This window comes from Schistocerca cancellata, chromosome 5, assembly GCF_023864275.1.
Source record: "Schistocerca cancellata isolate TAMUIC-IGC-003103 chromosome 5, iqSchCanc2.1, whole genome shotgun sequence".
Taxonomy (NCBI): domain Eukaryota; kingdom Metazoa; phylum Arthropoda; class Insecta; order Orthoptera; family Acrididae; genus Schistocerca; species Schistocerca cancellata.
In genome coordinates this window covers 827,754,329-827,782,101 of record NC_064630.1, presented here as the reverse complement: position 1 = coordinate 827,782,101, position 27,773 = coordinate 827,754,329, and the positions used below count along the sequence as shown (strand labels likewise).

The following is a 27,773-nucleotide window of genomic DNA, read 5'->3' as shown; positions in this document are numbered from 1 at the left end:
GGAAATCAATGCTCATTTTGACTGACTAGCAAGTAACTGATCATATTTGAATGTTAAATATTTATCTTGTTCATGGTGGAATATCCTCTAGTTTCTAATTCATTAATAATGGATAAGCATTCACAACTAAAAAAGTCAGTTTGGTTTCCAAATAGACAAGAGCACAATTTGTGCTATCGGTATTAATGATTTTGAGAAAATATTTGTTCATGTATAGACCAGTGGCAAAATGCTGCTATCGGACCACAAAAAAGGTGAATATGTTCCTCTTTAAAAGACTCTGGCAGAAAAGTGAGTAACCAGCTGCCTCAATCCTCATTCTGCCTCTCCCACCAAAAATTTTGGCATGGGAACATATTTGTGCTCTTTAACACAGAACATTCTAAACCCTTTTATCCAGTCTCTCTCATTGTAGTTAAGCCTTCATTCTCAGCATCTCCATTTCACTGTCACTATCTATATATGTCTCTTTCCCACTGTCTGCTTTTCCTCCCATTGATTTACAGTATATTGCACTGTGACTGTCAACTCTCTCACTTACAGTGTTCCCTTTTGTCTTTCTTTCCCACTGCCACTGTCCCCTTGGCAGCTCAAAAATTCTGGGAGTCTGACATTTTTTCTGATATACCCACATGTTTAAAATAGTTGTCCAAAATGGTCAATCCTCAGTAGCTACGTGTTAAATTAGCCAATCACAGGGGCTAGACTCCCCCCCCCCTCCCCTCATGCCAATGGACTCCAGTCAGTCATATTTTTCGTTTTCATTGTGTCGTCTCTCTTTCGCTCCCACTGATTCTATCTCCATGTATCTCTCTTTGTCTTTTATTGCCACTGTCGCTCACTAACCATTGAACTCTCCTCTTTCTTTGAGTGCTGTTGTCTTAATCCATTTCTCTTTCACTGCCTCTTTCTCTCTTACACCATCACTGTCTCCTCACTCTTTCTCTCCAACTGACACTGTCTTCTCTCTCTTCCACTGTCGCTGTCTCTCTGTTACTCATCTTCAGCACAAAAAAGCACGGGTAAGTTTGCATGCCAAAACTGACAGTATATTGAAAAGAGTTTTGATGATCTGCTACAAATAGAAATTATAGAAGTGGCTGTCCCCACAATTGGTACTTTTTGTGTCAAAAAATCAGGGTTTTCCAAGGCTTTCTCAGGAAGTGCCCTTGGACAAATTTTGCTTTTGTAAGCTGCCTAAGGTCCACACTAAACCTCACCTAATGCAAAAGAAGCAACTGACTTGTTCAGTTTGCCTGGGCTGCAGGAAGTTTGTAACATTTATATTTTGACCTTACTCTGTAGAATAGCTACAGGATATCCACACTTCCGATATGTATACAAATGATTTTTAGGCCGAGGGCTAAACACATGATTCAGTTTTCTTGTATTATATGATATAAATGATGTATTAGAATTTAGTGTAGTACATTGTTGATGAGTCTCCTGAACAGTAAGGAACTGATTCAACTGGTATGGTCAAGAAAAAGGCAAACCTCATAGTTGGGCTTTGGCACCTGTGTGTGAGTTGTGTGTGTACAAGTGTCTATGTTTTTCTAACTCTGATGAAGGACTTTGTCTGATAGCTTAATCTACATTTAAATGTGCCTGTCTGCCTCCACATGCTTCTACTACGTGATCGGTAGCAGTCTAGCATAAGATTAAGGGTAAGCTGTTAGCTGTGAACCACTTGTAAGCTCTTTCCTTTCTTATACCCACTTTTTCTGCTATGTATGTATTTGGTCCCTTTACCAGTTACTCAGTCTGGCACTGAGGAGTCATTAAAAGGTTATTCTCAGAAAGTTGATTCATTACTCTGTTATGAGCCACCTTCTCAAAAAATTTTGAGAACACAGGGATCAGCTAGAATAGGTCACTTTTATAAATGTACACATCAGTCTCTCAAGAAATGCATCTTGTCTCACCAACTGGATGCAAATAGTGTGAAGAGTTACTGCTTTTCAGTGACATAGTAAATTCCTCAGTAGTTCAATGGGTAAGGGTGAGATTGCTGATCAGTATGCCCAAGATTCAATGTCCAGCTGGTGATAGGATTTTTTTTTTTTTTTTCCACATGATGCTTATGTCATCTGTGGATAAGATTTGTGAATGAGCCGTACTGTGGTTTGGAGTCTACATTATGTGGTAAGTCCACTTAGAACTAGCAAGATACATCAGAAGAAGCAAGGGCATACTGTGTCCATGAGGATCGAGCCTAGTGAAGCACTGTGGTGTTCGCATCAGTTTTTGAATCTTTACCAGTATTGAATTTTGTAATCTCTGTATCTGATGATATAGCAAAACTGATAACCAGTGCTGGAGTATGCAGTATATATCTAAGTGTAATGGATTTTCATGTAGGAAGAGTTTCAGTAATTGAATTGAGAGCTGAATGTTGTTTTTGCCATATTGAATTTATTCCTTTCATGTTTAATAATTATTCAAATTGTCCTCTTGACATTGGTTTTTTAATTTATTTCTACAATGTATATTGTTTGTGGCTTTTTGGTGACATGGTAAAGAACTGTGCAAAACTGCACTTAGTGAACACTTAATTCTTGATTTGAGCCAGCCCCCTGGATTTAACAAAGCTCACTTTTTGTGGGACAAGAATGTCTTTCACCTTCCACTATAATTGCCCCTGACCTGTTGTTAAGGAAAAGTGTATTCATAAAGTTGTAACAATAGTTTTAGGAAATAATTAAATTTCTCATTTAATGTGTTTCCTTGCAGTCTTTTCCCATTGTTAATCCTATAAATTCTCTCTGAATAGTGTAACTGGGTCAGCATCCACTTCTCTGAATTTTTGCTTTTCCTTTCTCAATTAAATATGATTGATGAGGATTTGTTATTGCTATCATTTGGGCATCGTGCAGAAATAAACTTTTCATAATGGGATTCAAATATATTTCATAAAAGATAGTTTTTTGGGAAAGTTATTGTGGGTATATAAAAAAAGCTGGACATCTCTTTATGACCTTGATCAGAACTATTTGAGATGGAAACTATATTGATATCTCCACATGCAATCACTTTCCAGTTATTTTTACTAAGATCTTTTAGTATTTTTCCTTAATGAGGTTTACAACATTCCCTGTTGGGTGCTTGTGGACTGCCAGCATTGCTAGTTTGTTAGCAGCGGCAGAAGAAAAACATATAAAGTTTGTGAAATCTGCAAGCTTTTGGAGCCAGTGGCTCCTTCTTCAGGAAGATGGGTTGAAGGGGAAGGAAGAGGGCTAAAGGAAAAGGACTGTTGAGATTTAGGAAATGGGGAGAACTCAGGAAAGTCACCCGAAATCTCAGGTCAGGGATGAGGTACCAGACAGAATGAGAAGAAAAGACTGATTGTTGGAAACTGCATCGGACAAGCTTTGAAAACATGAGAGCTCGAATGTGGAAGTTAGGGTAAGAAGCAAAACAGAGCTTACTGACAAAACATCGTACAAGAGTTAATAAGAGGTGAAAATTAAGTGCGTGTAAAATATAGATCAGAAAAAAATATATGAAAAACTGAAAGGGAGTGGAGAAAGGAATAGTTACTGAGAAGAAATGCTGATACCGTAGAAATTAAAGTAAATCAAGGGAAGGTGGAAGGTAGTTTTTATCCCTACTCTGCACCCCAATGCTATTTCACCCTTTGAATTGGTACACTTTTCAAAAGAACTGTAAGCGTGAAAACAGTGACTTTTTTACTGAATGTATATATCATATATTCCTGATTTTACAAATAAATTTTTATTCTTTCATTAATAGAATTTCACTTTTTTAAATACATTTGTAGTGGCAACTTCTGCCACCGAATGTATCAGGATGACCTGATGTAGTGGGAAGAGGTAGAAGGCACCGTATTAAGACTCGTCTGAACTTTCCAAATGATTTACTGTTTCCAACCACAGTGCCCTCGTACACCTCGGTCTGTGTCACAGGGCCTCGCAATGCTGAAGAAGCAACCCAGTGGCCTGAGTAATGCAATACTGTGTCAGGGTGGTCTTGGCCAGCCACAGAGTTCTGATGGCGTCAGGATGCGGCGGCTGCTGATGCAGCTGTCCCCGTCCTCGCCTCAGCACCGCTCCGAGGAGCCGCTAAGTTGCCCGCTGACAACTGCAAGATGGTCCACGCCGTGTTCCCTCGCCTACATGGCTAAGGACACGGCGACACAAGCACCTGCGATCTACATGCAAAACCACTACGTATACTCTTTCAGCAATTTGGGGGTGTGGCCTCCATTCTACTTCACAACTGTTGGTATGCGTAACTCACTGCAATCTGGCCCGCATCTGACTGTAACTTGTGCTCAGAATATTGCACAAAACTAACTTTCCCTATCCTAAATGGTGGTGCTGCTACACATTAATTATTATAAAACAGTTTCTGTTGGGTTGGCAGTTCTCAATTTACTCTTAATAACTTATCACCATCCTGAGTACAAATTGATCAAATTTCAATTTCTCTCTCAATTAGCTTAAAAAATAATGGTGCCTGGAAATCGAAACTGTAGTTTTGAGAAAAATCAATTTAAAGTTCAGTATTGCAATTTTTGTATAGTTATTGATGAAAATTACATACCACTAATATTTTCCAGCACCATACTGAGCATCATCTGAATCATACTGATCTTCAGCTGAATCCTACTGATCTTCAAACAATGTAACCCTCCTGGCCTCAACCTTCGTTAGTCACGGTCCTCACCCTTCCAGCCCACTCCCTGTTCCCATTCCAGCACTACACAGCCATCATTTCACCGCCACACGCCACACCCAATCTTTTAAGTTGTTTTTATTTCTCTCCTTTCCACTACTCCCCCCTCCCCCCCACCTTCTCTCCTGCTCTCCATCTAAACTACAGCACTTCAATGTCTGCCACTCCCACCATACTAACCCTCCCACTCCCCACCCAGACTCCTCCTTACCCCCACCCAGTCACCACTCACATCATGCACTAGTGCCACTGCTTGCAGTGTGGTTTCAGTTATGTGAGACTGCAGATGTGTGTACAAGTTGCATTTGCATGAGTGTGTGTGCACATGTGCGTGTGCATGTGCATGCGCGTATGCCTATTGCTTACAAAGGCCTTAATGGCTGAAAGCTGTAATTGTGTGAACTTTTTTGTTGTGCCTATCATGACTCAGCATCTCCGCTATATGGTGAGTTCATATTGATCTTCTTTTCTTCTCTTGGTCACGCTTCTTTTCTGTCTAGTTTCCTCTGTTCATTTTAAATTAACAGTTTCTGCTTTGCGGATTCTCTCTTTATCTGTTTGCACCAAGGAATTTGCTGCATTTCCACTAGTTTTTATGCTCAACACTTCAGAAAACATATAGTTTTCTTGTTACACCATCATTGAAGTGCAAAATAGGATCATAAAGACCAGTTTTGTGGATTGGATTCTGAACAATTACAGTTTTATCATTGAAGCATAAAATAGCATCCAAATACCAAATTTGTGGATTGTAATCTGAACAAATATAGTTTTCGGTAACCAGGTCCAAATGACAGAGTTCACACCTTCATTTAAATTTTGTGTTTTCCCATGAAGACATTTCTTCAGCAAATTATCTTTATGAAGATCTCTAAAAAGCTTTAATTTCAAGTAGAGAATGTTTATGGTCATATGTTCCACTTCTCCTGTATTTGTACCAAGTGTCAGGGTCATTTGGGCAAAGACAGTGCTGAGGATTTGTGGAAGGCTTATGGAAAAAGACAGCCCATACAGGATTTTTCTTGTTTTCTAAATTCCCAGCATTTCTTCTTATGGCCAAGCATGAATAATTCTGTAATCTATCTATTCCAACATTTTTCAGGTGACTTTGGCCATTTATCTTCTTACTATCTTCCTGTACTATTTTATGACTTTTCTTTTAATAATCTTCTCAACCTGGACTCCATTCTTTTCTCGACATGTCCAATGCATTCAAATTTAGAAATTGAGACATTAGGACCGTAGGGTTGTGTTGCACATATTCATTCATAAGCCTTGCTGTCACGGTCCCTTAAATACTGTATCTGACACCACTTTTGACAGTGAATGAGAATACTGAGAATTACAGCTACTTCCATCCCACCACTTGGACCAGTATAATTCATCTGACAGTTACGTTAATTCTCTTTCTCAGCTTCACCACCTTACGTATTACAGTACTTGCTTGGAATCTCTTTTGGTGGACTTGAGTTTTATTATTTGTAAATTATATCTCTGAACTTCGTTTACATTCTTATTACTTAGAAACTGTTATCATCGCTGATCTTGTTCACATCTACAATGTTTTGAGTGTTCATTAAACATATAAATACATTTCTTCAGAATGAGATTTTCACTCTGCAGCGGAGTGCGTGCTGATATGAAACTTCCTGGCAGATTAAAACTGTGTGCCGGACTGAGACTCGAACTTGGGACCTTTGCCTTTCGCGGGCAAGTGCTCTACCACTGAGCTACCCAAGCACGACTCACACCCAATCCTCACTGCTTTACTTCTGCTTGTATCTCGTCTCCTACCTTCGAAACCTTACAGAAGCTCTCCTGCGAACCCTGCAGAACTATCACTCCTGAAAGAGCACTTGCTTGCGAAAGGCAAAGGTCCCGAGTTCGAGTCTCGGTCCGGCACACAGTTTTAATCTGCCAGGAAGTTTCACATCATTTCTTGTCTGTTATGGTCCTTAAACCATAAACCATATTGGTGACCCCGACATGATTAATAAAAGCATAACACATTCATGGTTAGTGAAGTGTAAAAATGATTGGCGACAGCAACGATGCAAATCCAATGCCCGCATCAGTACAGAACAAAGCAGATATTGCTCATGTTTCAGTGAATATTCCGCCCGTCTGGAAGGAAAACATAAAGGTGTCGTTCCTTCAAGTTGAAGCACAGTTTACCACACTGGGTATCACTAACAAAACCATGAAATTCAATCTTGTTGTGTCATACGAAGCAGATGTTGTAGGATTAATTCCTGACTTTTTGACTCGACCATTATCTACTGCTCTGTTCACAGAGCTTAAAACAAGAATAATTCAGGAATTTGAGAGCCAGGAAATAGAAAAGTAATGAAATTATTAACAGAAGTGGAATTAGGTGATAAGAAGCCGACTCAGCTCTTATGTCAGATGCGAACTTTAGCTGGTACGCAAATCAAGGACAATTTTTTGAAAACCATATTTATGCAACGCCTTCCTGTCACTGCACATTCTATACTAGCTATAAGTAAAGATGATCTTGACACCATAGCCACTAAGGCTGACAAAATTGTCAAATTTTCACAAATGGGGTGAAATATATGAGCTCAAACCTTGTAGGCATCATCCAGTATTGCAGTGGGTAAAGTAAATGATACCAGTAACAATAGAATGTCTAAACTAGAAACACAGATTGCTGAATTAACATTGACAATCAATGAATGAAAACATTGTCATGTTCATGAGGCAGCTCACGTACATCTCGCTCCTCACCAAGTAGATCATGAGACAGGTCATGGTCAGCCCAGCATTATAATCCTAATAGAGCACTATGTTGGTATCATTTTAAATATCGCCACAAGGCAAAGAAATGTCAGAGTATTTGCTCATTTCGACCATCTTCCACCCAAAATTTCAACAAACAGTCAAACTCAAACGCTCCACACTAGCGGCGGCAGGTGATCGGAGCCACCTTTCATGCTGTCTATTTCTCACAGACAGAAGTAGCAGAAGTCATTACCTAATTGACACCAGAGCTGATATTTCTGTGATTCCGCCTTTGAATAGTAATTGCCGAAAGAAAACAGATCATAAACTTTTACAGAGAATGTCTATTTATTATTACTCAGTTTGGGTTTATGGCGCAACTTCATATGGAATTTCATAATTGCAGATGTGCAATTGCCGATTATTGGAGCCGACTTCATTCACTATTATAATCTTTTAGTAGACCTCAAGAACAGACGACTCATTGACCCAGTAATGTCAGCAGCAACATATGGCACATTGATTAAGGTCTCGGGCATAGAAACAGTTCATGTAATGCCACCACATCAAAAATATGCTGTAATTCTAAAGAAATTTCCCATCTTGCTCCAAGAAAACATCCATTTTGACATCTCAGATATCAGCACTTTTCATACGATGTCACAGGAGGACATCCTGTTGCAGCAAAGGCACGATGACTACCACCAGATAAACTTAAAGCAGCTAAAGCAGAGTTCCAACAGATGATTAATATGAAAATCTGCCAGCCGTAAAAGAGCCCCTCGGCAAGCCTCTTCCACTTAGTTTCCAAGGAAGACGGACCCTGGAGGCCTTGCGGAGACCACCATACTCTCAACAAAGACGCCAAGCCTGACAGGTATCCTATTCCTAACCTTCAAAATTTTAACTGTCAACTGCATGAAAAACAAATATTTTCAAAAATGGATGTCAGAGCTTATCATCACATTCCTGGACGTGCAGATGATGTACCTAAGACCACAGTGATAACTCCATTTCGTTTGTTTGAGTTTTTGTGACTTCTGTTTGGACTCCGGAATGCAGTACAAACTTTTCAAAGGTATATCAACAATATACTGAGAGACCTTGATTTCGTGTACTGTTATCTAGATGACATTCTAGTGGCACCATAAGATGATGAAGAGCACAAGAAGCATCTTCAGTTGCTTTTCGAATGCCTCAGTAAGTTCAATGTCAGAATCGATCTGAACAAATGCATTTTTGGTTCAATAGAAGTACCTTTCCTGGGATATGTGGTAACTGCAGAGGGAATTAGACCACTACCAGATCAAGTACAAACCGTTGTTGACTATCTGCTACCTACAACAATAAGAGAACTGTGCCGATTTCTTGGCCTCATTAATTTTTACCGAACAGCACCACCAAATTCAGCCGATAAACAAGCAGAGCTTTTGAACCTACTCCATGGGACTAAGAAAATTGAAAACAGAAAAATTAATTGGACAGAAAATCTTCGACAAGACTTTAATGACCTAAAAAATAGCTTAGCTAATTCAGCACTTCTGGCTCATCCATCTTCAAATTTACCTCTCATTTTAATGGTTGCCACCTCAGATTATGCTGTTGGTGCATCTTTACAACAAATCAAAGGTAATAATCTGCAACCATTAGCATTTTCTCCAAGAAATTGACAAATGCAAATATTGGTACAAGTTGTGGCTCAGAATCCAGAAATGCCAAATTAACTAATAAATGCTATGTAGCAAATTGTATCCAGATGTATTTTTTCATAGATAGTTGAAATAGCTTTACTTTCTGCAAAACAAATATTGAAAATGTAACCAATTTTCAGTTGCTGATATTACACACCATCTTGCAAAGACCAGCTTATAAAAATAATGTGTGGATGAATGTGTGTGTAAAACAAAAAGTACACAAACAAAATCAGTTGAATAGTCTCTGTAAGATACATGCTGTGTAATATAATGCACGGCTCAGCCGTGGGACCTAATGTCTTAGAACAAAGGAGAATGTATCAAACAATCTGCTAGCTAAAGTTCAAAAGTTGGTATAATGTGAACACTTTAATGTGGCATTTTTAGTTAATGGTGGTTTTGAATTGTGGTTGGGTAAAGAACCAGGAGAAGTCAGGTCTGAACTACTAACTGTGCAAATTAAGTTGACACTTTGTGCAGTGGGTGATGGGAGTGACTATAAAGCTATTTTCCATTCACACTCACTCCATCAGCTACTGTGCTGACTATCAGCTTAGCTCGTGTCTATAGTACCTGACTTACAATACTGCCAGCCTCAGCAGCAATTGTGTGGTAACCATTACTGATTGCTTTGTATTATGTGTTGCTTATTGTTTTCCTTTGTTATGTTGAAATGAGTGAAGAACCTCATCAGAATTTTTAAGTCTAGTTTGTTTACACTCACAGCTGTCTGCCAGTTTATAGTGTCTGTTGTGCAGACACTATATCGTGGCAGATTTAAGTGGGGGAGTGTTTTGAACTATCATTGCGTATGATATTGGTAGAGATCAGATCTGAACCACCACTGCTAACCGCAGCAAACAACTGCGCTGCAGTCAGTATCAAATGCTTTGTGTACTCCAATTTGCTTTGTGTTGTGGATTGTTTGTTTTTTCTCATTTTTAAATGAGTGAAGAGACAAATACTGGTGCGTTAAGGGATTCAAATCCAACTCTCACCTCAACAAAAAGAGCCAGAACAATCCCTATGAACTTTATGTCAGTTCTGATTTCGTGAAAGCACAGCACGTGGGTGTAAGATGGCAATGCTTCGAGAGGTTGGGCTTCTTCTCCAGCATTGCTCCTCTCCTCCTGGAGAGTCCAAGTTCACATTTGTTTATGGTTGCAGCCGACTGCCATGATACAGTGCCTGGATAGTACACTCTGCACTATGGTGATTAGAAAACAAAACTTGTTAAAGTATTTCGACCACACCAAAATACTTCCCCTAATGTGGGAATAGACTTATTTTTGGTTCTACTTGTACTGTAACCGCTTGTCAGTTCTATCTGTTGCATTGTCAGGTGTGAGTCAGACAGTTACGAATGACCATGAAAGGTCGACTCAATACTCTGCTGATCTTTTAATTATCTAATTGGGAGGGGAAATAAAAAAAATATTGAGAAACACACTGAACCAGGAGAGCACTCTGTTCACCTGTGTAAAAATGCTGCTACTTGTCACCAGATACAATTATTTGCTGTCAGCTTAAAGAGAGTCAAAAGAAGAAAACAAGCAACAATTATTTCGGAAAAAAGCTGTTGAAATTTTTACAGAAGTTCCCCAGCCACCATTTATTTTAATAGTCAGTTTCAAAGGGACTAAGACTTTGTCTTCGGTCATGTAACATGACAAACTTTTAAATTAGTACATTTAATACTTGGGGGAAAGGGGGGGGGGGGGGGTTCAGGTCCCTAAATAGGACATTTAGACCTTTCCATCAAAGCATGACAAACTTGTTAAATTCTAACAAAAAAAGAAAAACATCTAGGTATTTCTACATATGTGTTACATGCAACAGAAACAGCTTCGAATTTACATAAGTTAAACAGATGGAAATTTTTGGAAATTTGTGGTAAGGTCCTATGCCACCAAACTGCTGAGGTGATTGGTTAAACAGATGCACCTAAGACACATATTTATTTTTATTAATTAATTTATTTATTTGTCCATACAAATCTCTTTTTCAGTACATATATTGTACACAGGATATTGGACAGAAAACCTTTTTAGCTATTGGTTTTTCAAATGTCAGACATAAATTATTTAAATTTTTATAACAAATTGGATCTATACAGTTAATAATTACACAGTTTTTGAAATACTGTATATATATAAATAACTTATTTCTACAATTAAAGATGCAAATTACATATTTTCTTGCATAAGATACTGTGGGATTGAATAGTAGCAGTTTTTTAGAACGTAGGCTGTCACAGACTTTTTAAAGCTTTGTAGTTCAGAAAGAGATATCATGTCTTGGTAATCTGTTGTCAAGTTTTGTTCCTGCATGATATACACCTTTTTGGCATAATGTGATGTTACAATGATCAACATGTATGCCACTGTCTGACATGGTACTGTAGTCATGGGCACTTTTGTTTTGAGGAAAAAGGTTTTATTTTCTGAGTATGCTTTTTTTGACATGCGTGACTACTTCCAGTATATAAATGCAGGGAAGGGGTGGAATCTTTGGATCTTCAAAGAAAGGTTTGCATGGTATTCTGCTGCTCACTTGTTGCATTATTCTTATAATTACCTTTTGTTTCCTGAAAACTGTTATGGCCTGGTTTACATTTCCCCAGAAAATGATACCATACTTCAGTATTGAATGTACGCGAGCAAAGTATACAGCCCTAACTGTTTCTGCACTAGTATTGTTGCAAAGAATTCTTACTGCATAGCTCATTTTTGCTAGTTTTGAATTTAGGGATGTGATATGAGTGCTCCATTTAAGATTTTCATGGATATGAATCCCAAGAAATTTAGTTTCATTGACACCACTAATGTTTTGGCTTTCTATACATATTACAGGTTGTGCCAGATATTTATTTTGATCTGTGTGGAAATTCAAGAGTACCGTTTTTTGGGGAATAACTATTAGCCTGTGTCTGGTAAACCATTCAGACACTCCTTTTGTAATATCTTTTGCAGATGAAGTAAGATTTTCTTCTTTATTCCCTTCATTCAATAGACTGGTGTCATCTGCAAACAGTACTGGTTCAGAATCCGTAACGTGTGCTGGGAAATCATTAATGTAGACCAAAAAAAAAGAAAGGGACCTAAAATGGAGTCCTGTGGAACACCATTACTTAGTCCACATAGTTCTGAAAGGTGTACCTGGAGTTCATTTCCTTTCGTGTACTTAATTTCCATTACCTGAGAGCGATATTCCAAATATGATTTAATCCACTGATTTGGCACACCTCTTACACCATACCATTCAAGCTTCCTCAGGAGTACAGAATGATCAATCACATCAAAAGCTTTTGGTAGTTCCAAGAATAAACCTGAGATATTTCTGTGGTTGCCCACTGCATTTAAGACATGGTTTATCAGATTGAAAGTGGCTGTTTCAATTGATCGCTGTGGTCTGAAGCCATGTTGACATCCAGAAATAATATTGTTCTTGTTGAATAATGTAGTTAGTTTTGAAAGGAACACTTTTTCATTAATTTTCGAAAATCCTGACAATAGAGACACAGGCCTACATGATCACCTTTTTTTATATAGGGGTATTACTTTCGCTATTTTCAGTTGCTGAGGGAAGACAACACATGATAAGGATGAATTGCATACGTCCAATAAAGGCAAAAGTGTTTGTCTTGCTGTTATTTATATGATATAATCTGGAATATCATCAATACCAGTTGAATAATTAATTCTTCAGTCAATTAATGGTATTTAGGAGCTCTCTTGGGATTATTGGACTGAGGAACATGGATATATTATTTATTTCAATAGATGAAAGTTCTTTCCATGTTGTGTTAGGTGGATTTCCAAATTTTTCTTTCACTAATTTTCCAGTAACAGTTGCATAATAAGAATTGAAACTGTTTGCAACTGCCCTAGGGTCAGTGACATTCTTGCCATCATGTGATATCACAATATTTTTGTGAGTTGCCTTCTTCCCCGTAAGATCCTGCACAGCTTTCCACATGGTCTTAGTTTTATTGGATGACTTCATAATATATTTGTCATTTTCCTTAATTTTTGCCTCTTTTATGACACATGAGTTGTGCTTGGGTAGCTCAGAACCGGCACCAGTTTGAATCTGCCAGGAAGTTTCATATCAGTGCACACTCTGCTGCAGAGTGAAAATCTCATTCTGGAAACATCCCCCAGGCTGTGGCTAAGCCATGTCACCGCAAGATCCTTTCTTTCAGGAGTGCTAGTTCTGAAAGGTTCGCAGGGGAGCTTCTGCAAAGTTTGGAAGGTAGGAGATGAGGTACTGGCAGAAGTAAAGCTGTGAGGATGGGATGTGAGTTGTGCTTGGATAGCTCAGATGGTAGAACACTTGCCTGCGAAAGGCAAAGGTCCCAAGTTCGAGTCTCGGACCAGCACACAGTTTTAATCTGCCAGGAAGTTTCATATCAGCGCACACTCTACTGCAGAATGAAAATCTCATTCTGGAAACATCCCCCAGGCTGTGGCTAAGCCATGTCTCCACAGTATCCTTTCTTTCAGGAGTTCTAGTTCTGCAAGGTTCGCAGGAGAGCTTCTGCAAAGTTTGGAAGGTAGGAGACGAGGTACTGGCAGAAGTAAAGCTGTGAGGACATGGCGTGAGTCGTGCTTTGGTAGCTCAGATGGTAGAGCATTTGGCCGGGAAAGGCAAAGGTCCTGAGTTCGAGGCTCGGTCTGGCACATTAGTTTTAATCTGCCAGGAAGTTTCATATCATCGCACACTCCACTGCAGACTGAAAATATCATTCTGGAGACTGGGATACTGTACTTTGCTAGAAACATCTTAACAGATAATGCAGTATTTGCCAGTGCATAGTCTTGATACAGGACCTTTGACATGTTCTTCCACAGTTTGTGTCCTTTTTTTTGTGTGTTTTCTCATGGAGCTGAGCAAGAACCTCAAGGGGGTAACACTGATTAACAGTTGAACCTTTAGACAACCCGTGAAGACAGACTATTCCATGAATATCGTAAAAAACTATCATCACCACCTTGAATCTTGATTTGCTCATTCGAGCTGTTTTTTACTCTCAGTGAAATCCGTTGCATGGATTAGCACTTACTTTCTGGATCATAAGTGAAAAACCAAGATTTGTCACATTATAATTCTTTCCAAGAAATTACGATCATTTTCAGGGGTATACAAAATGTTAGTAGAAACTTGTTTGTGAGAATGTTCAGCGCCAATTTCGCCCGCACTTTTCTCATGCTAAATTGCTTATGTAAAATTTGCCTTACACAATCTGAGTCAATTCCTACAGTTTCAGCAAGTGACTGAATAGTCAGTCAATGGTCAGACTGAATCAGATTACCTACTTTTTCAATATTTTCATCCATTTTTGATGATGAAGGGTGTCCTAGGCATGAGTCATTTTCAGCAGCACATTGGACTCACATTCGAGTGGATGACGGTTCCAACATGCATCTAGCCATCCAAATTTAGGTATTCCGTGATTCCCCTAAATCACTCCAGGCAAATGCTGGGATGGTTCCATTGAAAGGACATGGCTGATTTCCTTCCCCATCCTCAATGCAATCCGAGACCGTACTCCGTCTCTAATGACCTCACTGTCGATGGGACATTAAACCCAATACTCCTTCCTTCTTCATCTTAAACGCCTTCTCAGATATCTTGGAATGCTTGAACCACTAAAAAACTCACATACACAGTAAAACGCCTTTGCTATTATTACATGTAAATAGAGGAGTTGCCTCACAAAATGTTCCTTGGCAATAGTTTGTCGACATTTATTATGTATGCTACTTTTAACCCTGTGGTTACATATTGACGGTGGCTGTTAGGGATATATGTGACTGCGTTGCTTTGCTGGTGTAACTCTTTTCTATGTGTGGGTTCCTCTCAAGTCCATTATGTCATTGGTGTATAAAAAAATTTAATATAAGTTAGATGCAAATTTTGTTTTGTGTGGGTATAAAATCTTATTTTTATTATGTAATTTTTATGATGTGATGTACCTCTTTTTAGTAATAAACTATGATTTATGTTGTCTGTGTTCTTATACTCTTTTGTCATGTTATATATGTTTCCATATGCAGAGGCCTGAAGATGACACTATGTGGTGTTGAAACTGATAGCTTGTGATAAAATGAATGAACAGTGTTACATACAAATAAGCTGCTGGTTTTGTTATTGTTATGCAAGTGAAGTTCTCTGGTTGCATATAACAGGTCTAGATGAAATCAAGTTAATTGTTGGATTTTTTACAGCTGCCTGATTCCATTGTGACAGCTATAGAGTCATCAAAGAAAATCTACTGTCAGTAGCTCGTAAATATCCAGGTCATGCGTACTAGCTGGAGAAAGCTTTAACCTACTGTGTATAGACTGGGACATCTATGGATTCACTGCAGGTGGCACAGAAAGACAGTCTTATGAAGAAGTTTTGGACATGTTTTCCGAAAACTGTTTTGAGCAGCTAGTCCTGCAGCCCACACAAAATGGAAATAACTTAGACGTCATAGCTGCAAACAGGCCAGATCTTATTGATGATGTCAGTATATAAACTGGAATTAGTGATCATAATATCACCATAGTGGCTAAGGTTAAAAATGTTAATAATCAGTCAAGAAGCTAGGAAACTGAAGAAAGAGCATATAAGCAGTTGTTAGCATCTCACTTGAATTTCAATCATTTAGTTCCAGTATGATGGGCATCCAGGAATTATGGGCAAAGTTTAAACAGATAGTAAATTGTGCTCTGGACAAATATTTGTCTAGTAAGTGGATTAAGGATGGAAAAGAACCCCTGTAGTTTAACAACGAAATTAGGAAAATGCTGAGAAAGCAATGACCGTTGGTTCAAAAGAGAATGCGCAAGTGTTGACAGGCAAAGGTTAGTAGAGATATGTGTGTTTGTGAAAAGATCTATGTGCAAAGCATAACAACTACCTCCGTCATAACTTACAAACGCTCTGGCTAAGAACCCAATAAAATTTTGGTACTTTGTGAAATAGCTGAGTAGGTGTAATGCTCATGTCCAGTCACTCATTGACCAGTCTGGTATAACAGTAGAAGATTTAAATTTTGTGTTCACTTAGGAATATTATAGAAACATACTGTCATTTGACCATCAAACAGAGTCCTTTATGGACGACGTACTAGTAAGCATTGGCCCCTTACTTAGCTTGCATTTATCATGAACCTCTTGCCCAGCACAAAGTCCCAAATGACTGGAGAAAAGTGCAGGTGACTCTTGTATATAAGAAGGGTAAAAGGACAGACTCACAGAATTGCAGACTGATATCCTTAAAATCAGTTTGCTGCAGAATTCTGGAACATATTCTGAGATTGAATTTAATACATTTACTAGAGACGAAAAGACTTATGTCTGTGAATCAGCACAGTCTTAGAAAGCATTGCTTCCGTGAAACTCATTGTGCTATTTTCTCACACGATATTATGCAAACTATGAACAGGCTGATCTCATGTTTCTGGATTTCCAGACTGCATTTGACACGGTATCTCTCTGCAGAAGATACAAGCATATGGAATAGATTACCAGATATGCAAGTGGTTTGGAGACTTCTTAAGTAATAGAATCCAGTGTGTTGTCCTTGATAGCGAGTGTTCATCAGAAAACAGGATATCGCCAGGAGTGCCACAAGGATGTGTGATAGGAGTGCTGTTATTTTCTGTTTTCATAAATGATACAGTGGACAGGCTGGACGGCAATCTGCAGTTGTTTGCTGATGATGCTTTGGTGCACAGGAAGATGTCGAAGATCAGTGACTCTAGGATGATACAAGATAACTTAAACAAAATTTATAGTTGGTGTGATGAATGGCAGATAGCTCTAAATGTAGAGAAATTAAGTTAATGCGGATGAACAGGAAAAATAAACTTGTAATGTTTGAATACAGTGTTAGTAGTGTGCTGCTTGACACAGTCATGTTGTTTAAATATCTCAGTGTAACATTGCAAAACGACACGAGATGGAATGAGCATGTGAGGATTTTGGCAGGGAGGGCAAATGGTCAACTTTGGTTCATTGGAAGAATTTTAGGAAAGTGTGGTTTGTCTGTAAAGAAGATTGCATATCAGACGCTAGTGAAACTGATAATAGTGGCTAACGGGCAAAAATTCTAACAATCAAGGAAGTAAGGAGCCACTATAATCGGGCGAGGAAGCAGGGCCAAGTGCTGGTAGAAGTAACACAACACCTTAATTCTAATGCATTTATTAAAACTAGCTAAAATACAATATACAATCTGCCAAGATAATGAATAAAGGGAGAATCAAACCTTAAGAAACTAGTTGATCAACAATTGAACATTGTACCACACAACATAGTACTGCATATGCCTTAAAGGGCTGCAATCGCAAAGAAAGCCTGAAGGGCCAATTTAGCAAGAATACATATAACGTGTTCAGCCTGAAGGGCTAGTAAATTTGCAAACCAAAATTCACTTAACTTCAAAATCTAAGATATAAAAAGCCAATACCACAGACAAAGAAAATATTCAAATATAAATGTATGAACAGAAGGTTTGAGCCTGAAGGGCCACCAAAATAGTTAACTAGACTTAAGTTAAAGAGCAGATTTTCCAACAGTGTAGGCAAGGCAGTGTGAAACAATAAAGAGGCCTTGAAGGGCCGTGCAACTTCCTGAAGAACCAAATTAACAAAATAAGAAAATCTTAAAAATATCAACTGGAAAATAACAAGTGCTTATTAACAACTCGAACTTAAGGGCCAGGTAATAAATGAAATTAGTCAAACAAATTCTGCAATAAGTAAGTAATGGCCAGGAATTTATCAGTAAGCCGGCCTTAAGGGCCCCAGTACCCTAACAAGGGAGGTTAAGTATTAAAACCGGATTTCAAAGCCTTAAGGGCTGTAGAGCTTCCAGAAGGGGGGCCGAAGGGCCAATTCATCAAGGTACTTAATAAACAGCTGAGCCTGAAGGGCTGGCCGATAGGTAAGGTTAGGCAAGTTCTCAAAAATAGATGGCCAATCAACAAATTTATCAGTAATTGAGTCTTAAGAGCCACAGTACATTTAGAATCCACATTAAGCATTAAGAACTATCATCCAGTGAAGCAATTCCCTAAAACTTAGCAACCTTAAATAAATCAATTGATACTATCCAGCTTAAAACCTAGGGACAACAATACATGCATATACTTCTAAAAGGTAAACTTGCATAAAATCTAAATTTAAAATGCAAACAATCGCACACCAACATGGCCAGCAAATTTACAAAAGTTTAACCACAGTTGCTGAGTATGAAATACAAGCATCTGCAAGGCTACCAATCAGTCATCGTGCCCTAATATCATGATTTACAATCTTCAGGTAGTACGAAACAGGGAAAATACAAGGCGGGCCCGAAAGAGGAATTAAATGATGCCCTTCAATTACAAATCATTAAACCGCAGCGTAAATCTGCCACATTTCACAAACTGGCGTAAAAGCCACCAGCTCAATCGACACTGTTCATATAGGCGAACATACAAATAAAATTCTCTAACCCTGTAAAATTTTCAGTCTAAAAGGAGGCTGATAATAACACACGGTATTAAAACAATCTTTAAGATAAACACATGCACCAACAACTTTTAAGGTATCCACAGCCACTTACTTCACAAATTTATTTTCTTTCTCTCTCATACATAGAACACGTAGGCTTGGAACTGACTACCAAATTGGTCACAAGAATCAATAGATAGCCACCAATACATCAGTACCTAATTAGTCTCCTAGTGTGACATGACAGAGCAACAGTTCACATTCACAGCCTTTGATTCAACATGTTCTACTATCCTCGTTTTACAGTGTCAACATGCCCGGAGTGCCTACTGCCATTTTTAACCAAGCAATTCACGCTCACTTCGACGCCTAACCAGGGAACCAGCCCAGCAGTACAAGAACAACCTACACACTCGAAGTCAAACTCCGCAAACGCAGTGCAGAACTAACATTCAACCTTTTCCTTCATAGGTTCAGAATCGGCGAGCTAACCCGGTGGACAGAAAACACACAATGTCGGCGGCAGCAACATAAAGAAAGTTGCAATAATACAAGGCAATAGCAAGTCAAAAGCACAATGGCAATAGCGAAATATACTCAACTTCAGTCCCAGAGGAAAACCTGCCGCCCACAGTGCTCAAAACATTCCTGGAGCAACTGTCCTTGGTGACTCCCACTATTCTCCGGAACAGCAACATGACAGCTCCTTATTTCAATTCTTTTCCGACAAGAACAAGCATAATCGGAGCTAACGGCTTCTCCAAGTCAGACTCTCTATGCCGTAGAACCTCACGGTGGAATGAGCCGGCCGACACCACACAAACCACCGCAAGTAAGACCAACAAGCACTTCTGGAGTCGATGGCCTACTGCCATACTTCACGACTCAGTCATTCCACTCCATCGACCTAGAGGGCAGGGCATGAGATGAGGAGAACAGACGGCACCGCCACGCGGAAAAGTGTCGGGGGAACCCAAGGCGTAACTAGGGCGCGTGTTTAAATTAGACAGTCAGAAGCACGTCTCAGCTAGTGTGACCTATACTTGAGTACTGCTTGAGTGTTTGGTATCTGCACACTTCAGATTAAAGGCATATATCAAAGCAGTTGAGAGGCAGGCTGCTAGATTTATTAGTGGCAGGTCCAAACAACACACAAGTGTTACATATAGATGCTTCAAAAACTCAAATGGGAATCCTTGGAGGGAAGGCAATGCCCTTTCAGAGGAACACTATTAAGAAAATGTAGAGAACCAGCATTTGATGCTGAGTGCAAAATGATCCTACTGCGGGCAAAATAAGGACAATGTAAGGACTACGAAGATAAGGTACGAGAAAGTAGGGCCCAGATAGAGGCATATAGATGGTTGTTTTCCCCTCGTTTTATCTGCAAGTGGAACAGGAAAGGAAACAACCAGTAGTGGTACTGATTACCCCCCACCATACACTGTATGGTGGTTTGTGGAGTATGTATGTAGATGTAGATGTACAGATAGGTGTAGATTTTATATTCACTCATCATATGACTCTAACAGTGATGGGGGAGTATTAAAAGAAAGTTTTTTTGGTAAAGCACTGTTTGCAGGTGACCTCCCATTTCCAAAACCTACATCTTTGGTACAAGAAGAGTGCAAAATTCCACGTTTTTTTACCACAATGAAGCTTCTCCTCTTACAAAATACACAGTGACATCATATCATTGTAGACAATTAACTAATGAAAGGAGGATATTTAATTACAGATTATCTAGGGAAGAAGGTCTGTAGAATGTTCTTTTGATATGTTAGTGTCAAAGTTCCAAATGTTCAATACTTCAACACAATGTAATATGAATAAAATTAATGTGGTAGTTCATGATATTTGTGTATTTCATAACTTTATATGAATTTCTGGTGACTTATATCATGTCACCTGTGAAGCACAGTGTAGATCTCCCTGTTGAGAACTCACATCAGAATGCATGGAACCAAAAAGGATACACAAACCATTCTGTGGAGTTGAGAAATTGGATCTTTAGTTTCTTTGTTAGCCAAGTGGAGCCTTATCTTACCAGAACCAAGAGTATATGTAGCTACATACTGAGAGGATCTGGCATTACATTACACCTATAAAATCATTAAAAAGAGTTGCAGACATTTTTCATAACAAACCACGTCACATATTTTAGTTTATTTTTTTTGTATCTTCTTTCTCTTCCACAGATAAATTAAATGAATTTAAATTATTGCTTCACTGAATTTTCTTCCCACTGTGTTTCTTCAGTGTTCCTGGTACTGTGTGCAGCATTACTGCAATTTTAAATACGTCGAAATGTCTCCTCAAGACCAAAAAATGAATATTGAACTTAGGATTGTCCCTGATTTTCCTGCATTCAGTAACAATAGCACAACCAAATAAGAAACTTTTGAAAACTATTACTAACATAGGCTTGGTGCATTACAGTAGAGGAACATGCACATTCATCAGGCATACAACTTGGTATGCAGCATCAGTCTTGAAGATGCTGCTCTGCTAGATTCCGTTTCCTTCCTCTAAGGCTTCAAGCTTTTAGCACCAGATCACTTGTCTTGTCATTCCAGTGGGCACCCTGGCCTAGAGTAATACCTTTATCGCAGTTGGCAGGTTGCAATGTCACTAACAACATAAATGAGGAAAAAAATCAAATTTCATTGATATTTCAGGCTTTTGGATTTCCATTTGAAAACTGGTACACTCCAGGTTTTGACATCTTATGCCAAGGTTTATCTGTGTGGTAGAGGTGGCCCCGGCATGAAGTTATAAGAAATACTGCATTGATTACAAGGTTGGCAGGATGGCTGCTGCAGAGGTGTAGCCTAATGTTTCTAATGGTCGAGTTCTTAACAAATTCTGACTATAAACATTTTTGTGTGTCTTGCATAAAATGTTTGAAGTGCTGTAACACAGTGTGTCTCATGAAAATGTATACATGAACTGAACATGTTTAATTACTTGTAAATTTTGTCTAATGTTATAACCAGGAGGGATGCTGAGTGTAAAAACCTACATAAACCATTTGAAACATCTTTCTTTGCAGGAAAATGTTGCACTCATGGAATAGTATATGCAAGGCTTATTACGCCGGATAAAACAGACCATGGACTACATGCATTTGTTGTTCCCATAAGGAATCCAGCAACTCTTAAGCCTTTTGCTGGTGTAATTGTTGGTGATATGGGAGAGAAGATTGGTCTGAATGGAATTGATAATGGTTTTGTGATATTCAATAAGTACAGGATACCCCGTGAGAACCTCCTAAATAAAACAGGAGATGTAACACCAGAAGGAAATTATGTTAGTCCATTTAAAGACCCAAATAAAAGACTAGGTTTGTATCACATGTTGTTATAAATTAAATGAATTTAATTCATAGTGCATTACTTATGAAATCAGATTTTAAAAATTTGGTTGTTAAATTGAAATGCTGAAACTGGATCAGGTTGTTTTGATATAAGAATAATTTCACAATTTTAGGAGCCTCACTTGGAGCACTGTCTGGAGGCCGAGTGACTATTATATCGATAGGTGTGTGCTATCTTATGAAAGCAATTCCCACTGCCATTCGATATGCTGCAGTATGTTCAAATGATACACCAGTTACAGGAAGTTCATCTGCTTTGATAGAAAACCAGTATAAGGTAAGTTGTCACTTAGTATTACCATAGGAGTAACTGATGCCTGAACTGTTAAATGTTTCGCTACCAAAGCAGTGTGAAAGAAATATTATGTCAGACATGTGACGCATGTTAAATGGCATGTATCCGAGTTGCTGTTTCCATTCTATGCACAATATTCCTACGACCGATCCAGTCAACTTCTTCAGCTGAAAGCTGTGCCATTACGTGTTCTTGTTGCCAGGACTCCAACCAGACTGTGGACTATTTTTGGTCTCTATCTGCTATGATGAGTTCAGCTTCTGACACCCACTACACCCTTCGATGCTATTTTGTTTTACAGAGCCCGTACTGATAGTCTATGAATCACACATTCACTCAGCCCCCACCTCTGGTAGATGTGATAACTGGTGAAATCTTAATAGAGTGACAGACCCCAAGCCTTGTTTAAATTCAAACTTCCATCCTAGTATGTTAAGGTTTCTGACACTATCTTTCAGTATACTCCTTAAGTATGCTGGTCCAGAAACTTGGCATTCATGATACAATACTGGTCTCATCATATTTGATTTTATTTATTGTACTTATTTGAGGCAGGGCTCAGTGATCATTGATTTGCTAGGTTTTTTTAGTAAAAAAACTAATAAACTTTGAAAGAGGTTCAATTTAAACAAAGCATGTTGTCCGGCACTCAGTTTATTAATATCTCATTGGCCTCACATCCACCACAGCAGGGAAAAGCTGTGGAAGTCTGTCTTTCACAGAATATTGGTGCAGACTGTGAAAAACAAAAGAGCATTAAATGGTGTAGCGCGTGTTTAATGCAGTAACTTTATTTAAACCTTGCATCAAGAATAAAATATATGGTATGTTCTACCGAAACTTACTATTTATTTTTTCGTATTTCCTAGTTGTCATTTTTTTCCCCAACAAATGTGTTTAAATAGTATATGTAAGCAACAGATTTTACCGTGCTTTTCAATTTATGTATCTCAATACTGCTTAAGTTGCCCATTTCCATTTTTAGTACTATCACATTAAATGCTTGGCTTTTGTTGCAAGCAATTTAATATAGAACTTGAAAAACTTGTCGAAAATCCTTAACTGCTGAGAATAAAAATTGATCTGAGCCAAGAGGACTTCTTGTAGTGATTATACATCTCTGTTGCGTTACACAACTGAGAAATATTTGGTGGCTATTTTTACTTGCATACCAGTCAAATAAGACTAATCTTTTTTAGAACTACACTGGCAGAAAGTGAGAAAGTGGAAGTGTTACCTTGCAAAGGCCAAATTGAATATATATGTAACCTTGTGGAGAAGTTTATCATGTAATTGTTATTAAATGATTAAACTGATGTCAGTGATCAATATGTTTGAGATGCAACACAAACGGTCACACATACACTTCATATGCATTGTGATATGGAAGTAAACAGTATACAAATGTCATCTTGAGGGAATTTTTGCCGTGCCGGAAACACGATTTGTGTCATTTCGTGAAGATTGCTGTATGGAGTGTGATATGAAAGTACTTTATATCTTTTTCTAAATCATTTTGCAATTTGTTTTGATCCTTGGATGATTTTACTAGATGATAAACAGCAGCATCATCTGCAAACAACCTAATGAGACTGCTGAGATTGTCTCCTAAATAGTTTATATAGGTATGGAACAGTAGAGGGTCTATAACACTACCTTATGGAATGCCAGAAATAATTACTGATGACTTTCTGTCAGTTACTATGAACTGTGACATCTCTGACAGTAAAAACTTGAATTCAGTCATGTAACTCTGATGATATTCCATAAGCATGCAAGTTGATTACAAGCCACCTGTGAGGTATGGTGTCAGAAGCCTTCTGGGAAACTAGAAATACAGAATCAATTTGAAATCCCCTGTTGACAATACTCAACACTTCATGTGAGTAAGGAGCTAGTTATGTTTCATGTGAACAATGTTCTCTAAATCCATGTTGACTGTGTTTCAATAGACAATTCTCTGCAAGGTAATTAATAATGTTCAAATGCAAAATATGTTCCAATTTCCTCTGCATATTGACATTAATGATATGGGCCTGTAATTTAGTGGATTACTCCTACTTCCTTTCTTGAATATTGGTGTGACCTGTGCAGCTTTCCAGTCTTTGGGTGCAGATCTTTCGTCACATGACCGGTTGTATATGATTTTTAAGTATGGAGCTATTTCACCAGCATGTTCTGAAAGGAACCTAATTGCTATACAATCTGGACTGAAAAACTTGCTTCTGTTATGATTTAAGTTGCTTCACTACTCTGAGGATATCTACTTGTAAGTTACTCGTGTTGACAGCTGCCCATGAACTGAATTCTGGAATATTTACTTCATCTTCTTTGGAGAATGAATTTCAGAGGGTTGTATTCAGTAACTCAGCTTTAGCAGCAGTTCATCGATAAAAATTGGGTTGTTTTGAAAATCGGCTGTATGCAAACACAATTAATTTATTTTTTATTTTTATATTTACCCAGACTTGTTTTGACACCTGTGGGTCATATTTTTATTACTGTAAAGTGTAATATCAAACTTATAATAATTTATCTGTTGTAGGCCAAAGAATTAAAATATGTGCATTTTGCTTTGTATTGTTTAGACCCTCACCTTTAAATTACACCGCTAAATGAACTGCATTATTGTACCATTTGTACCATTTTTTGACATTTTTGGCAGCATGTCATCTGAAAACTAGCTGTGAAGAAAAATTATTGTGTGCTTGTGAAGAACTGTTTCATTGGTGGAGGCTGTGTGCATTTCTGTACTTACATTTTTCATCCTGTTGCACATAACCTGTACCCATAAAACAGTTCTTCACAAATACACAATAATTTTTCTTCATGGCTAGTTTGCAGATGACACGCTGTCAAAAAACGATGAAAAGGGGCACAAAAACCGATGTATAATAATGCAGTTCATTTAGTGATGTAATTTTTAGGCGAGTGTCTAAACAAAACAAAGCAAAATGCACATACTGTAATTCTTAGGCCACAATAGCTAAATTATTATAAATTTGATATTGTACTTTACAGAAATAAAAATTTGACCCACAGAAGATGACACATAGGTGTCGAAACATGTCTGGGTAAATATAAAAATAAAAAATAAATTAATCATGTTTGCCAAGGCTACTTTTCAAAACAACGAAATTTTTAAATTGCAAACACAGAAAAACATCAAGAGGAGCTTCAAACCTTAGTAAAATGAGGCCATCAATAGTATTTCCATAGCTATCCAGCAGAGATAGTGTAGTTTACATATGACCAGAATCTATTTGGATTTTATGCCAGGTTTTGAGACAAAGTTTCATTTAGGAAACCATAATAAGCGTCTCATATTATATTCCATGCTAAGTCTTGAGTTTCTGTAAAAGATCACCAATTGTGGGAGTTTTGCATTTGTTTAAGTTTGGCGTGCTTTTTTCGTTGTTTCTGCAACAGTGTTCTGACCTGTTTTGTAAACCATGTGGGATCGGCTCCATCTTTTGTTAATTTATTTGATATAAATCTCCCAATTGCTGTCAATTCTATTTCTTTGAGTTTAAGCCACATCTGGTGAAACTTACATTGTTAAATTGGATGGAGCAGAGATTGTCTCCCAAGAAGGTGTCAAAGAAATTTTTATCGCTTTTTTAAGTAGATATATTTTTCATTTATTTTTTGTGTATTTGGGAGTTGCGGTATTCAGTCTTGCGACAACCCTATGTTCATTAATCCCAGTATCCATTTTGTTGTTCGTTAATAGCTCAGGATCGTTTGTTGCTAGCGGTCAAGTGTGTTTTGACTGCCATTTAGTATTTGGTGGGCCTATGCACTAATTGGTAGAAATAATTTTCAGAGAAGCATTTAGCATAACCTCAGATGATGTTTTATGCATACCTCTAGATTTAAACATGTATTTTCACCAACGTATCAAGAGTAAATTGAAGTCACCAACAACTATAATTATTTAAGTTGGGTGCATGTTTGGAATTAGACTCATATCTTCTTTGAACCTTTCAGCAGTTGTATCATCTGAGTTGGGAGGTCGGGAAAAGGATTCAATTATTATTTTATTCTGTGACCTGTACCCATACTAACTCACAGGAACTGTCTACTTCAATTTCACTACAAGATAATTTGCTAAGAAGAACGGCAAATGTACACTGTGAAAAATCAAATCTCTGTTAGCAGATGAGCCAGACTTCCACTCAGCAAACACAAAAGTGGTTGGCAGCTGCAGTGAAGTGGGAAAGCTATAATACGTGCAGCACATCAGTGAAAGGTGTCTGTGTGATGCTGCCTGGACAGCAGCCATGGTAGAACTGATACTGTGGCAACAGTCATATATCAGACCTGACTGAGCAGAAGGCTTTTTGTTGACAATTACAGAAAACAGGAAGCTGTTTAGTGCTCCCTAGTACACTGAAACACATCAATAAAAATACAGTGAATTCCCACTTTTACACTTTTCAAGGGACTTCAAAAAGCTGGTGTAAAATGTGGGAAATAATGTTTTAAGCTGTAAAAGTTACGTATAGGATACCCCCTTGCATTTTTGCACTTTTTGTATGATATATGTACATAACAGACATCAAAAGACTTGTCAGGGACTTATTTACTATCTAATAAAGGTTTATTATCTAATAAAAACCGCTGATGAGACTGGAACTGATAACTGTCTGGAAGTAGGAACGTTCGACTCAATTTCATACATCATAATTGATGGTTTTGAAATTCTGCAGCTATCATTCTTTATTTAAATAATGAAACACTGCACTGCTTATGCATTTTTTTCATGCTTAGCAGGAAGCGTTTCAAGAATTTTTTCTCATTGTGAAGTGGAAATGTATACATAAGCATTTTGTGTGGTGCTTGAATATTTTTTATTGTGTGTCTCTTGCACTGTAGTCATCTTTTTGAGGGTATCAGTTACTATGTCTCCTCAGTTATGTGGAAAACCACACACATGCAAACTATCACTCACATTGTTTGTTCGTGGAACATCACAAAAAATACATAAGTAAATACTGCACTTGACAACAAGAATAAATTCTTGAAACACATTCCGCTCAGCATGAAAAATATACGTAACAGGTGCTATGTTTAAACCCAAAACATTTGAGCAATGCAAAGTGAATGATGGTGTCAACTAGCGCTACAAGTGGTCAAATGCCGAAACATGCTAATGGTTCGACAAAGGTGTCACAATGTTTAGAACTATCACAAAACTGCATTTGTGCATTAGAGACAGTTTGGAAATGCTTGTGATTGGTAATGATATCTTTATTTGAACAAACCTAGTTACTCCCACCAGCCATCATGCCAAGTAGAGCTTGGCAGTGGCGAGAGATATGGCACAAATTGCTCCAACTGTTACATGTTTACTGGTTCAAATCCACTGAGTAGAATGCCCTGGTGTCAAGAAACCTCGTAATGTTTGTAAACACTACTGGACGGCCAACGTGATGCCAGCATAATTTTTTTCTCAATGGACATTTTTTTGTTAAT

General features: G+C 38.1%; 1 protein-coding gene across 4 annotated transcripts in view; it reads left to right on the top strand.

Annotated features, from left to right (window-relative positions):
* The window catches only part of LOC126187730 (peroxisomal acyl-coenzyme A oxidase 3-like), a 135,610-nt gene that overhangs the window by 21,600 nt on the left and 86,237 nt on the right, over nucleotides 1-27,773 (top strand). For all 4 annotated transcript variants that reach the window (XM_049928980.1, XM_049928978.1, XM_049928979.1 and 1 more), the window contains exons 6-7: nucleotides 21,677-21,967; nucleotides 22,114-22,277. In XM_049928980.1, the coding sequence (XP_049784937.1) occupies nucleotides 21,677-21,967; nucleotides 22,114-22,277 (455 nt within the window). The remainder of the gene's footprint in view (nucleotides 1-21,676; nucleotides 21,968-22,113; nucleotides 22,278-27,773) is intronic.